General features: G+C 37.7%; 1 protein-coding gene and 1 pseudogene across 4 annotated transcripts in view; one reads left to right on the top strand and one right to left on the bottom strand.

The window, feature by feature from the left end:
• The window catches only part of LOC102968407, a 29,210-nt pseudogene extending 14,620 nt beyond the window's left edge, over positions 1–14,590 (top strand).
• Positions 1–15,663, bottom strand: part of LOC102968110 — a 449,421-nt gene that overhangs the window by 320,369 nt on the left and 113,389 nt on the right. For 2 of the 4 annotated variants that reach the window (XM_042974931.1, XM_042974932.1), the window contains exon 5: positions 14,729–14,767. The exons of 1 other annotated variant lie outside the window; for it this stretch is intronic. In XM_042974931.1, coding sequence (XP_042830865.1) covers positions 14,729–14,767 — 39 coding nt within the window. Of the gene's footprint in view, positions 1–8,864; positions 8,939–14,728; positions 14,768–15,663 lie in introns of all 4 variants that reach the window. One more of the 4 variants, XM_042974934.1, reaches the window with a different exon arrangement.

The raw sequence follows: 15,663 nt of genomic DNA, 5'->3' as shown, positions 1-15,663 counted from the left end.
TATTATTTTTTTTTAGTGTATCACTTAGTTCTCTAATTTTCCCCTCATACTCCTGGATTTTTTTATCTCTCTTTCTTTCAGCTTCCTCTTTCTCCATAACTTTATCTTCTAGTTCACCTATTCTCTCCTCTGCCTCTTCAAGCCGAGCCATCGTGGTTTCCATTTTGTTTTGCATTTCGTTTAAAGCGTTTTTCAACTCCTCGTGACTGTTCCTTAGTCCCTCGATCTTTGTGGCAAGAGATTCTCTGCTGTCCTGTATACTGTTTTCAAGCCCAGCGATTAATTTTATGACTATTATTCTAAATTCACTTTCTGTTATATTATTTAAATCCTTTTTGATCAGTTCATTAGCTGTTGTTATTTCCTGGAGATTCTTCTGAGGGGAATTCTTCTGTTTGGGCATTTTGGAGAGTCCCTTGCGTGGTGAGGACCTGCAGTGCACTTCCCCTGTGCTGTGGTGTATAACTGGAGTTAGTGGGCGGGGCCGCAGTCCGACCCGATGTCTGCCCCCAGCCCACTGCTGGGGCCACAGTCAGACTGGTGTGTGCCTTCTCTTCCCCTCTCCTAGGGGCGGGATTCACTGTGGGGTGGCGTGTCCCGTCTGGGCTACTTGCACACTGCCAGGCTTGTGTTGCTGGGGATCTGGCGTATTAGCTGGGGTGGGTAGGCAAGGTGCACGGGGGGTGGAGGGGCAGGCTTAGCTCGCTTCTCCTTAGGTGATCGACTTCAGGAGGAGCCCTGTGGCAGCGGGAGGGAGTCAGATCTGCTGCCGGAGGTTTGGCTCCGCAGAAGCACAGAGTTGGGTGTTTGCGCTGCGCGAGCAAGTTCCCTGGCAGGAACTGGTTCCCTTTGGGATTTTGGCTGGGGGATGGGCGGGGGAGATGGCGCTGGCGCCTTTGTTCCCCGCCAAGCTGAGCTCTGCCGTCCGGGGGCTCAGCAGCTCTCCCTCCTTTTGTCCTCCAGCCTTCCCGCTTTCCGCGCAGAGCTGTTAACTTATGACCTCCCAGACGCTAAGTCGTGCTTGCTGTCGGAACACAGTCTGTCCGGCCCCTCCGCTTTTGCCAGCCCGACTCGGGGGCTCTGCTTGGCTGGCGAACCGCCCCTCCGCCCCGGCTCCCTCCCGCCAGTCCGTGGAGCGCGCACCGCCTCGCCGCCCTTCCTACCCTCTTCCGTGGGCCTCTAGTCTGCGCTTGACTCCGGAGACTCCCTTCTGCTAATCCTCTGGTGGTTTTCTGGGTTCTTTAGGCAGGTGTAGGTGGAATCTCAGTGATCGGCAGGACGCGCTGTGAGCCCCGCGTCCTCCTACGCCGCCATCTTCCGGAACCCCTCCCATAAAGCTTTTTTAAAGAAATAGTAACTGAAAACTTCCAAAATTTTGGAAGTCATAAAACATCAAGGTACAGAAAGCTCAAAACCCTAAGCAAGATCAGTCTAACAAAGATTACTCTGAGACACATGACAATCAAAATGTTAAAAGGCAAAGGAGACTTTTGAGATCAGCATGAGAAAATGACACAATACAGTAGGAGACCATCATAGGGTTTTCAGTGGGTTTATCTGCAAAAACCTTCCACGCTAGAAAAGAGTTGGATAGTATATTTGAAGGGCTGAATGAAAAATGAAACTGACAATTCAGAATACTATACCAGGCAAAACTGACCTTCATAAATGAATGAGACAAAAAGATATTCCAAAACAAAAGGTAAGAGAGATCCTCACCACAGTCCTCCTTAAAATAAATCTCAGAGAGCTCTTCAAGTTGAAATAAAAGCATGCTAAGTAACAACATGAAAACATATAAAAGTATAAAACTCATTGGTGAAGGTAAATATATAGTCAAATTCAGAATACTCTATCAATTGAGAAGTGATATCAGCAAGAAGGTAACATAGGTCATTCCTGACTTTGCTCCCACTCACCAAAACTAATGATTACTCATGAACAAGACACCACTGAGAGGTTCCTAGAACACAGGGGTCAGGTGGAAGCATCCCCCTTCACCAAGAGACCAAGACAGACTGCATTAGAAGGGCAAAAGAAATGGCTACACAGTAACCACAGAGCGCCTCACACGGGCCAGCACAGAACCATGTGGAGAGGTCTCCCCTGAGCCTCTAGTTTCTCCATTGGGAAAAGGGAGCCCAGAGGAGACAACCAATGTCCTCAGCATTTTGAGTAACTTCATGGAAGCCTGTAGTCTAGTCTCGCCCTATAGAAATTACAGGGGAATCTTCAAGTCTCAGCCACTGTGAATCTGCGAAGGAGAAGGGAGAGGGGCTTGAAGTATACAGCACATGGATCTTGACAGATCAAGTTTATAATTACAGTGCCCAAGTAGTAATCCCAACCAAGCGGCTTTGTGCATCTGCAGAATCAAGTCAGTGACACACTCTGACCAAGGAACTCACTGGGATGCAAATATTCCTGATTCAGGTCTTCAAACAAGGAGTTTTGCTGGTCCTAGAGTTTGGTTTGCCTATGCACAGGCAAGGAGCTGAGTCATAGCCCCACCTGATGGTTAGAGTGTTTCCCAGACCCATCTGGGCAAAGAGACTGGTGAGAGCACTTGAAAGCTGAGTAAACAAAAATGTTCAAGCTGAGAAGTGAGTGGGTAGAGATGATCACCCCCAGAACAGTCCCTACTGAGCATGGAGGGTTCCTTTGCTATAACCAAGCAGAGATTCATTCATAGTGAAGGCTGAGATATCTTCTGACCCTTCCTGACCCAAAAACCTCTTGAAAAAATTTGGGAGTTGCCTGGAGTGGCTCCTCCCCATCCTGTTCCCACAAAGGAACTGAAACATAGCCCCAACCACTGTGATTCTTGGGCCTCATTAAGGACTTCCAAGAATACCTAGAAGCTGTGCAACCAGCGGTACTCAATCAAGACACAGGTAGGCTATGCTAATCACACTCAAAGCAAAGCCAATACCAAGTTTTTCTGCTACACCCAGGCAGAGGGATTAATGCGTAGCCAGAATACCATAATACTTTAATGGTGCTATGTAAATCACGTTTGTTTCTAGTATAAAAGTTAAAAAGCAATATTCAAAACAACTATAGACTCTGATATTTTTTAAATTTTATTTTTAATTTTTTTTTAAATTTACATCCAAATTAGTTAGCATATAGTACAACAATGATTTCAGGAGTAGATTCCTTAGTGCCCCTTACCCATTTAGCCCATTCCACCTCCCACACCCCCTCTAGCAACCCTCAGTTTGTTCTCCATATTTATGAGTCTCTTCTGTTTTGTCCCCCTCCCTGTTTTTATATTATTTTTGTTTCCCTTCCTTTGTTCATCTGTTTTGCTTTTTAAAGTCCTTATATGAGTGAAGTCATATGATGTTTGTCTTTCTCTGACTGACTAATTTCACTTAGCATAATACCCTCCAGTTCCATCCACATAGTTTCAAATGGCAAGATTTCATTCTTTTTGATACTCCATTGTATAGATATACCACATCTTCTTTATCCATTCATCCATTGATGGACATTTGGGCTCTTTCCATACTTTGGCTATTGTTGATAATGCTGCTATAAACATGGGGGTGCATGTGGAAACAGCACACCTGTATCCCGTGGATAAGTGCCTAGTAGTGCAATTGCTGGGTCATAGGGTAGTTCTATTTTTAGTTTTTTGAGGAACCTCCATACAGTGAAGAAATGGGAAAAAGACATGAATAGACACTTCTCCAAGGAAGACATCCAGATGGCCAACCGACACATGAAAAAATACTCAACATCACTCATCATGAGGGAAATGCAAATCAAAACCACAATGAGATACCAACTTACACCTGTCAGAATGGCTAACATTAACAACTCAGGCAACAACATATGTTGGTGAAGATGCAGAGAAAGAGGATGTCTTTTGCATTGTTGGTGGGAATGCAAGCTGGTGTAGCCACTCTGGACTCTGATAATTTTTTACTAAAGCCAGAATATAGACAGATGTAAAGTGTGACATCAGTAGCATAAAATATGTGGTGAGGAAATGTAAGAGTGTACCGATTTTATATGTGATTTGAATGTAAGTTGTTATCAGATTAAAATATACTGTTGTAAGATATTTTATGTAAGCCTCATGGTAACCATAAAGAGAAAAACCTACATTAGATACACAAAAGATAAAAAGACAAGAATACAAGCATACTATTATAAGGAAGACAGAAGGAAAGGAATAAAGAAATGAAATAACTAAAAAAGCCAGAAAACAATTCACAAAATGGCAATAGTAAGTCTTTATGTATCAATAATTACTTCACATATAAATGTACTAAATTCTCCATTCAAAAGACGCAGAGTGGCTACAAAAGAAACACGTGTTGGCAAGGATGCAAAGATAAAGGAACCCTCTAGCACTGCTTGTAGGAATGCGAACTGGTACAGCCACTGTGCAAAACAATATGGAGGTTACTCAAAAAATTAAAAATAGAGCTACACTATTATCCAGTAATTGCACTACTGGTTATTTACCCCAAAATACAAAAACACCAATGCAAAAGGATATGTGCATCTCTATGTTTATTTGCAGCATTATTTACAATAGCCAATGTATGGAAGCAGCCCAAGTGCCCATCCATAGATGGATGGATAAAGAAGTGGTATATATATATATGTGTATATATATATATATATATATACACATACATATATATATATATATATATATTATTCAGCCAAAAAAGAATGAAATCTTGCTATTTGCAACAACATGGATAGAACTAGAGAGCATAATGCTAAGTGAAATAAGTCAGTCAAAGACAAATATCATGATTTCACTCATGTGGAATTTACTAAATGAAACAAAGGAGCAAAGGAAAAGAGAGATAGAGACAAATCAATAAACAGATTCTTAACCATATAGAACAAACTGATATTTACCAGAGAGGTGGTGGGTGGGGGGATGGGTAAAATAGGTGATGGGAATTAAGAAGTACACTTATCATGATGAAAAAAATAATAAAAAAATAAAAAAATAATCAGTGGGGAAAAAAGACAGGGTGGCTAAATGGATTAAAAAACAAGTTCCTAAATCTGATCCCTCTAAGATACTTAAAAATAGCCTGAAAGTAAAGGGATGGATGGAAAAAAGATATTCCATGCAAACAGTAACCTAGAGAGTAGAAATGGTAATATTTATATCAGATAAAATATTTTCAGTCAAAATTTTTATGAGACAAAAAAGATACTATATAGTGAGAAAGGAATCAATTCATCAAAATAATATAAAATTATAAATATATATGCTCCCAATATTGGAGCACTGAACTATTTAAAGCAAATATTAACAGAACTAAAAGGTCAAATGGACAACAATAGAATAATAGTAAAAGACTTCAATATCCTACTTTCATCACTAGACAGATCATTAAGAGAAAATTAATAGGGAAATGGGGGATCTAAATAACACTATAAACCAAATGGACTAAACAGACATACACAGAACATTGTGTCCAACAGCACCAGAAAACAAATTCTCATGTATAAACGGAACATTCTTCAAGATAGATCATATGTTTGGCCACAGAACAAACATTAACAAATTCAAAAAAGATTTAAATCATATCAAGTATCATCTTTAGCTATAATGGCATGAAACTAGAAATCAGTAACAGGAGGAAAACTGAAAAATTTTCAAAATATATGTAAATTAAAAAACATACTCTTGAATGAACCATTAATCAAAGAAGTAACCAAAAGGGAAATCAGAAAGTATCTTGAGACAAACAAAAATAAAAGCACAATATACTAAAATCCTTGGGATACAGCAAAAGTAGTACTGAGGGGAGCATATAGTAACAAATGTCTACTTTAAGAAAAAAAAGAAAGATATGAAATAAACACTCTAACTGTATAATTCAAGGAATTAGAAGAACAAACTAAGCCCAAAGTTACTAAGCCCAAAGTTATAAATTAAGTATTAAATCATATGATCCTCCCAATAAGTACAGATAGTTTTTTCACAGAATTCAGTATTATTTTTTGTCAAAAGCTCTTAAAACTTTGGGCATAGAAAGACCATATCTCAATATTAAAAAAGGCTATATATGAAAAACCCACAGCTAACATTTTACTCAACATTGAAAAGTTGAAAGCTTTTCCTCTAAAATCAGGAACAAGACAATGATGTTCACTCTTGACCTTCCTTTTCAACATAGTACTGGAGTTGGTGCTAGCTCCGGGATGTGGAGTGGGTGCTGTGGGAGATACTGTCAGGTGCTTGCAGAGCTGAATGTTATTCTAAGAACTTGGGAATTCAGGCTTCCACTGTGGTGTTAGGTACTGATTAGAAGATGCCAGATGATGGGAGTGCCTGGGTGGCTCAGTCAGTTGAGCATCCAAGTCTTGGTTTCAGTTCAGGTCATGATCTCATGGTTTGTGAGTTTGAGCCCAGTCAGGCTCTGCACTGACAGTGAGAAGCCTGCTTTAGATTCTCTCTTCTCCTGCTGCATGCTCTCTCTCTCTCTCTCAAAAACAAACAAACAAACAAACAAACAAACTTAAAAAAAAAAAGATGTCTGATGATGATGCTTCTGGAGACCATGGGGTGTCTGCCAGTCTTGGTACCCTCAGCCATGTCTACAATAATGTGTCTCTTCCCCCAGTCCACCAGGCACTCACAACAGTCATTCATCACCTACTTTGATGAGAAGATCACCATTCCTGAGGAATAGTATTGTTTTAGCTTTCATAAACTCTGCGCTTTCATGGGACCCAACTTTCTCATGAGTACTGCCTACTTGGATCCAGGAAACATTGAATCTGATTTGCAGTCTGGAGCAGTGGCTAGATTTAAGTTGTTCTGGGTTCTTTCGTTGGCCACCATCATGGGACTCCTGCTCCAGCACCTTGCAGCTAGATTGAAAGTGGTCATGGGGTTGCTGAAGTGTGTCACCATCAGTATCTCACGGTCTTATAAATTATCCTATGGCTAATGGTGGAGTTGGCTATTTTTTTCTCAGATATGCAAGAAATTATTGAATCAGCCATTTCCATTAATCTTCTGTCTATAGGAAGGTATCCACTATGGGGTGGAGTTCTCATCACCATTGCAGATATCTTTGCATTTCTCTGGAAAAATATGGCTTATGGAAGCTATAAGCATTTTTTAGACTTTCTCATAACTATTATGGCCCTCACATTTGGATATATGTTACAGTTAAACCTAGCCAGAGCCAGGTACTCAAGGGCATATTCCTGCCCTCCTATTCAGGATCTCACCTCCCACAGATTGAGCAGGCTGTGGGCATCGTGAAAGCTGTCATCATGACACACAATATGTACCTGCATTCTGCCTTAGTCAAGTCCAGAAAGGTAAAATAAGCCAATAAGCATGAAGTTCAAGAAACTAATATGTACTTTTTCATTTAATCTTGCATTGCTCCCTTTGTTTCCTTTATTATCAACATCTTTGTTATCTCAGTCTTTGCTGAAGCATTTTTTGAAAAAAAAAAACAAAACTAAGTGGTTGCAGTCTGTAAAAATAACGGCAATCCCCATACTGCCCTTTTTCCTGATGATAACTCAACACTGGCTGTGGGCATCTATAAAGGGGGTGTTGTACTGGGATGTTACTTGGGCCTGCTGCACTATACATCTGGGCAGTGGGGATCCTGGCTGCAGGACAGAGCTCCATCATGACAGGAACCTATTTTGGCCAGTTCATCATGGAAGAATTCCTGAACCTAAAATGGTGACACTTTGCTTGAGTGATTCTGGCTCACTCTATTGCCATCATCCCCACTCTGCTTGCTGCCATCTTCCAAGATGCAGAGCATCTAACAAGGATGAAGGAGTACCCTACAATCCAGAAATTGCACTGCTAGGTATTTACTCAAAGAATACAAAAATGCTAATTCAAAGGGATACATATACCCTGATGATTTAGCAGCATTATCTATAATAGCCAAATTATGGAAACAGCCCAAGTGTTTATATACATACATATACTGTGGAATATTACTTATAGCCCAAGTGTATATATACATACATACGCTGTGGAATATTACTAGTCATAAAAAAGAATGAAATCTTGCCATTTGCCATGATATGGATTGAGCTAGAGAATATTATGCCAAGAAAAATAAGTCAGAGAAAGACAAATACCATATGATTTTACTCATATGTGGAATTTAAGAAATAAAAGAAATGAACACGGTGGGGGAAAGAGAAACAAACCAATTAACCGAGTATTAACTATAGAGAACAAATTGAGGGTTACTTGAGGGGAGGTGGGCTGCTGGATGGGCTAAAGACGTGACAGGTATTAAGGAGGGCACTTGTGATGAGCACTGGGTGTTATACATAAATGATGAATCACTAAATTCTCTACCTGAAAGTAATATTACACTGTATGTTAACTAACTAGAATTTAAATAAAAATTTGGGCAACAATTTTAAAAAATAACAAAGTTGAAACCAGTCCTCTCACAACTAAAAAAGAAAACAAAAAGAATATCTGAAATCAAACCTGTAATCCCATGATATCACCAGCCTGGAGTTTACAACAATAGTTCAACTAATAGGAAAACTGATATGTTTTATGCAGTGAAAAAAAAAAAAAAACACAAATGTGTATAACACTGCAAGATTTTGCTCCTTACTGCAATCTATGAATTTAAAGTTGAACTTACAACCTGTACAAATCTTCAAATTGGTAATGAGTTTGTATTTCCATGTGCAACAAGAATTTCATTTAATTCACCTCTCTCATTGACATTTGAAATACTTGTAAATTTTGTGACTCAGCCCTGTATCCTACATGCTTCAACATAGTAACAGGAATCATTCATTCATTTATTTACAGAAGCTAAGCTTATAAGTTATTTCTATATATAATGTGGAAGATGCATTCCTACTGTGCTTTAATCAAGATGCAGGCCTCAGTCAACCAACTCCAGTACTACTAAATCGCGATTTGGTTAGCAACTCCCTGGAAAAAATAGATAAGTATAATCCTTACAATGTGTGGCATGAATTGTCACACACAAATAGAAATAGTTACTAGGGAAGCATCATTATATATGAAGATGCTGGAAAGAAGCTACATCATTGGACTGTTGTAAAGATTCATTAAGACTGGTACACATAGTGTTTAAGATAGTGCCAGGTATATAGTAAACTTGTAATAAATGGTGCTAGTATACTGTGCTTGTTAAAACTTTTCTGCTCCATTTAGCCAACCAGATAGTTTTTAAAAGCCTGAAGTTCTTTTTAAGCTAGTTATTATAAAAATCACAACAGTAGTTGGTTAATAACTGACATAACTTCATAAAATTTACTACATACAAAATTTACTAACTTTATAAAATTTACTCTGTATTATTAGTATATTAGTCTATTAACTAATTAAATATGAGATATATTTTATAAGTAAAATTAATGTCCATATGTAAATATAGTATGAATCTGTCATTAAAGAGAATTCAAAATTACAAAAAATAATAACTATTTAAAAATTTAAAAAACAAAAAAATAAATAAAAAATAAACAGGTTCTTAATTATAGATACAATCTGATGGCTACCAGAGGAGAGGGGGGTGGGGAGAGATGTTAAGTAGATGATGCAGATTAAGGAGTGCACTTGTGATGAGTACTGGGTGATGCCTGGAGTTGTTGTTAAATCACTATATTGTAAACCTGAAACTAATATAAACTGTATGTTAACTAACTGAAATTAAAATAAAAAGTTTAAAAAAATCAATGGAAGTATTCTCTGGAAATCAATTGACTATATGGAATTTACAATGAAGAATACCATGCATTTAATTATTTTATTTTTATTTTAAATTATTTTTATTTTAAATATTATTTTCATGCCTGTTTTTCCAAACAATAGTTGAACATTTACTAACACAACACTGCTTCATAATTTCATTTTGCTTAGTCAATTTTCATTCATTCTGCTAAAACATTTAGACTTTATGTCTTTGTGGGAGGATGGGTTAAATGGGTGATGGGTACTAAGGAGGGCACGTTTTTGGGATGAGCAGTGGGTGTCATATGTAAGAGATGGATCATTGGGTTCTACTCCTGAAGCCAAGTATGTTAACTAACTTGACTAGAAACAAAAAATAACAAAAAACAGTTAGACTTTAGTACATAGATGCAGAAAGCAGTAAATACAAAACCCCTGCCGTCTAAAATGGGCACAACATCCAAGGATAATAAGAATCTTGAATACTTTGACATGTGATGAAGGGAAAGGTAACGATGTTTCTTTTTTCTTCTCTGTTAAGTGTGGTGATAACGAAAACATGAGGGGAAAGAAATCTATAAAATGACTTTTTAAACAAAGCCCAACAGTAGTCTGTTCAGGCCTTAAGAATCAAGGGGTTAGGACTCTCTGTATTAGACCATAACCCTCCACAACTTCTATCCATAGAAATCCAAAGCATTACAGACACCTACAATGACACTCCAGGCTAGTCTTTTCTTTACATCCTTCCAGAAAAATTATAGACTTTCATTATCTCTCAAACACATGTAGTGCTCTCCAATCTCTGTTCCTTGCTCAAACTCTTTTTTTGTTATCTCTTGTATACCTAGGGGGACTTTGTCATCAATTCTGAATATACTTATCTGTATGTTCTAAGGCTTATTGTATTATTAAAAAAAAAAAAGACTCTTCATTGTCCAGTCAAATACCCACAAATTCATGTATTATTTATGTATGTTTATTCCTTCAGACAAATTCTTGCCCCTGTCTAAATGAGAAAAGTTAGGAAAGTATCTGTAAAGCATTTTGTAAGCCTGTACACACACACACACACACACACACACATGCACACACACATATGTATTTTGCAGATGGTAAAGCTTATATGTGTAAGCTGATAATATTATTGCTTTTATTGTTACCATCACAATTTTTCAAGATGGCCGGCCTCTTTTTCTTTTTATTCTTAACACCTGTTGTTTTTGACCAACAATAACAGGAGGATTTAATTGCCTGAAACAAAGTAGCAAAGTCAGGAATGCCGCAGAGTGCCTGAGTGATTCAGTCAGTTAAGTGTCTGACTTTGGTTCAGGTCACTATCTTGCAGTCCCTGAGTTCGAGCCCTGCATCAGGCTCTGTGCTGACAGCTCAGAGCCTGGAGCCTGCTTCAGATTCTATGTCTCCCTCTCTTTCTGCCCCTCCCCGCTTGAACTCTGTCTCTCTCTCTGTCTTTCTCTCTCTCAAAAATATGTAAACAGTAAAAAAAAATTTAAAAAGTCAGTAATGCTGAAAAATGAATTGGAGAACTAGCATTAAAGATAAGCCTTTATAAAAAAAAGAGAAGCATCAAATTAACAAAGAACTTTTTAACACTTTAATTCATTTTTAGAAAGACAGATGTAAGCGGGGGAGGGGCAGAGAAAGAGGGAGACACCAAATCTGAAGCAGGCTCTGAAAAGACTGCAACATGGGGCTCCAACCCACGAACCACGAGATCATGACCTGAGCCAAAGTCTGCCACTTAACTAAGCCACCCAGGTGCCCCAACAAAGAAACTTTAATGGCAGATTTAGCAGTCTTATTTTAATCAGTTAGGTTTTTGCACAAGGTTGTGTTTTAGGATAATGCCAAAGAAAGATTATTATGGATAAACTTTGTAGTGTGGATTGGAACAGAGAGCCAGGAGACTGTGAGTTAGAGCCAATACTACTATGGAGAAGGAGGAGAAGGAGAATAAGGAGGAGGAGGAAGAAGAGGAGGAGGAGGAAGAGGAGGAGGAGGAGGAGAAGAAGAGGGGGTGCCAGTGCCAATGGAGTGAAAAGAAGAGATGGAAGAAGGAGAGAAATACCAACTACAGCTAATATTCAGCACTATATATAAAAACTAAAGCTAATTATCTCAGGTAATATTTACAACAATTTTAGCATTGTCGTGATCTCCATTTTTCAGATAAAACAAGAGAAGATCTGAGTCATTGAGTAATGTGTGCAACATCATAGCTAGTAATTTTTATCTGGAATGTAAACCTAGCCAGACTGACTCTAGAGCTTAAATTCTAAATCTGAAGTCTAAATTCCAATTCTGAATAATTTAAAGATGGGATTTCTCCCAGGTGCCACACCCTCAACCAATTGAATGCATGTTCAATAGTGTGTCCTTGAGTTAAAAACACATAAAGGAACAATCTATAACAACCAGAAGTATCTGTAGATAAATGAACAGGATGGCCCAAGATAGGATTAACTGAAATAGCATTTTTTTTAATGCTAAGTGAAATAAGCCAGTCAGAGATAGACAAGTACCACATGATTTCATTCATATATGGAATTTAAGAAACAAAACAAACAAAGAAGAAAGAGACCAAAATCCCCCAGACTCTTTTAACTATAGAGAACAAACTGTTGGTTGCCAGAGGGGAGGTGGGTTGGGGGATGGGTGTTACAGGGAAGGGGATTAAAAGTACACCTATCGAGGGGCACCTGGGTGGCTCAGTTTGTTAAGCTTTCAACTTCAGCTCAGGTCATAATCTCGCAGTTTGTGAGTTTGAGCCCCGTGTCAAGTCTCTGTGCTGACAGCTCAAAGCCTGGAGACTTCTTCAGATTCTGTGTCTCCCTCTATCTCTGTCTCCCCCACTCATGCTGTCTCTTTCTCAAGAATAAATAAACATTAAAGAAAAATTAAAAGAAAAAAGAGTACACTTAATGTGATTAGCACCAAGTAATGTATAGAATTGTTGAATCACTATGTTGTGTATTTGAAACTAATGTAACACTGTATGACAATTATAATCAAATTTAAAATAAATTAATTAAAAAAAGAAATAGCATTTTGGTAATATTTTACTTGAGAACTCTAAACTTGACAAAAGTTTTCAATTGTAAATATATTTGTCTCTTCCTATTGGGAGTTACTATAGACATTAAAAAAATATACTGTTATCCTATTGGGAGTTACTATAGACACTAAAAAAATATACTGTAGCAGCAGGTTGAAAATGATTGAAAACAGAAGATATATGAATCTCTCCAAATGTCAAAATTCATGACAGAGCTCATATCATTCCTCAAAAGTAATTAAACAGAGAACTTCTACAACTAGGCTATCTTCAAGATATCTGTCTGCTAATAAGGGATAATCAAATTTTCTAATTGAATGTTTACACATCCAATTTAATCCCACCAAGGATTTTAATGACATATTTTTAAAAATCCATAAATTATGAACTCATATATAAACAATCTATACTAAGATGATTGCCTAGAGGGGAATTTACAACAGAATCTCTAAGTGTCCGTTTCAAACCTGCTGTTGCTAACCATATTTGTTTGTGTGTGGTGTGTATGTGTGTGTGCATGCATGTGTGAGAGAGAGAGAGCACTACTAAGTGAATTCCTGAAAATGTTCTCAGAAAATATGTTTAGCCCTCTACTTTGAAGGCCAATTGGGTAAGCAAGTGATTCTACTTCAACTAAATCTTTTGAATATATTAAATTGTGTACCTTGAGCCTGACTCCCTGGTGTGAAATGCCAAACTTGCAAAAGAAAATACACCTTATAAAGAATATATTTTCATATAGTAATTGTAGCTTTTCTAAGTTCTGTGACTATAAATTAAAAAATCAGTATCTCTTTGCTGAAATACATTCATGTTTTAATAGTCCTTCTGTGTATTCACTTACAAACTCTTCTCACTTGCAAAAACACATCTTTAAGACAATGGTAAATTACTTATAAAAAAATTTCCTGGTAAAGAGATATACTCCTTACAAAAAATGAACAAAAACAGAAAAAATTCCCACTATTTAGAAACTCTTGGGGCACGTGGGTGGCTCAGTCAGTTAAGTGTCGGATTTCTACTCAGGTCATGATCTCGTGGTCCGTGGGTTCCAGCCCCACACTGGCTCTGTGCTAACAGTTCAGAGCTTGGAGCTTACTTCGGATTTTGTGTCTCCCTCACTCTCTGTCCCTCCCCCCTCATGCTCTGTCTCTCTCTCCTTCAAAAATAAATAAACATTAAACAATTATCTAGGGGCGCCAGTGTGGCTTAGTCGGTTAAGCATCTGACTTTAGCTCAGGTCATGATTTCAGGGTTTGTGAGTTCCAACCCCATGTCGGGCTCTGTGATGACAGCTCAGAGCCTGAAGCCTCCTTCAGATTCTGTGTCTCCCTCTCTCTCTGCCCCTTCCCCACTTATTCTCTGTCTCTGTCTGTCAAAAATAAATAAATGTAAAATAAATAAATAAATAAATAAATAAACAAATAAATTAAAAAAAAATTGTCTAGAAACTCATACTCTAGCAGAAACAAAAAATAACTTGGACATTATATAGCCATCTCTCTCTCTCTCTCTCTCTCTCTCTCTCTCTCACACACACACACACACACAGCTTAGACAATACAGAAGAGAAAGAAGGTGACAATATATTCAACTACCCTGACATCCAAAAGCCCAGAGCCAAAAAAGATCAGGTGCTAGAACTTTTACAGAAACAAAATTAAATAGTACCCAGGAAAAGTGAACCAATTAGTCATCCAGATGTTTCCAGCTGGATATTTGGTGTACGAGAAGAAAAGATCCCACTTGACTCACTTTTTCCCACATTGCAGGCAGCTCTTAATAGTAGCAATTCCAAAGCAATTCAGTAACTATACTTTGGACCATAAAATTATTAAATTGAGTACATTCTGTCTCATCATACTTAGGTTCTTAGTGTGAAGACAAATACTTTTTACTTAGTTCTCCTCAATATAATTTTGTTGCTGTTGTTACTATCATTTTCTTACCTGATATTCTCCTGGCATATCTTGCCTTTCAACTTTATTCTAAGAGGAAAAAAATCAAGATAATTTAGGAAGAATATACAGCCAAGGAAGAGGAAACTATATTTTAAAAAGAAGTTAAGCTGTTAAGAAAGCCAAGATAAGGTGAACTATAATTAATGCACAATGAGCTTCAATTCTACTTCTGTGGGAATTAAGCTTAAATGCATTAAATACTAGTATTTTAGTGCAGTTATTTAATCATCTGCAAATTGTGTTTATATCCATCCAACATTTTTATATCTCACAGAATATTAATGTTTGGAGATACTTTGTAAAACAGCTCTTTAAGACAAAAGTTCTAACTTCTTAAACTTCTGGCATCTCTCCTATAAGATTATTGACCCTCCTTCTAAAGTAATAATGATGAATATTTAGTTCTCATCCCCATACCCTGAGAAAAACTTCACCTGAGTCTGAAGACTTGCACTCTTGGCAATTTCATTTCTCAGAAAAGAAAACCATGAAAGGAAGTTTCTCCGGTCCAAATTTTGAACAAAAAAGAGCTATTTAGAAGACCTAGAAGCCTTGGAAAAAAGTGACCATGTCATCTCTTAATAAATTTTAATGAAGGAAGGGAATGGCGGGCATAGTCAGACACATGTCTTGCTATTAATAGAATGACATTTCCAAGCAGCTGTCCAAATAGTTCAAGTCCCCCATCACAACTGTAACTTACCTCAGAGTCAATATAAAAAATCAACCAGCTACCAATTCTTGAATTTAAATAACTATGAAAGAACTTGAGGAAATTCCTGCTCTTTAGAATACTTAAGTGATAAACCACCTAATGATAGTAATGTAATTTCCCTAACTTTTGGCTTACCATGCAATCAGCCAGTGTAGAACCAGATATCTGGTAAAACAGTTGTCCAGGAATTGGTTGTTTTTTCTTTTTT

This window comes from Panthera tigris, chromosome X, assembly GCF_018350195.1.
Source record: "Panthera tigris isolate Pti1 chromosome X, P.tigris_Pti1_mat1.1, whole genome shotgun sequence".
Classification (NCBI taxonomy): domain Eukaryota; kingdom Metazoa; phylum Chordata; class Mammalia; order Carnivora; family Felidae; genus Panthera; species Panthera tigris.
Note: the sequence above shows the minus strand (reverse complement) of the source record. Positions and strands in the feature narration are given on the sequence as shown.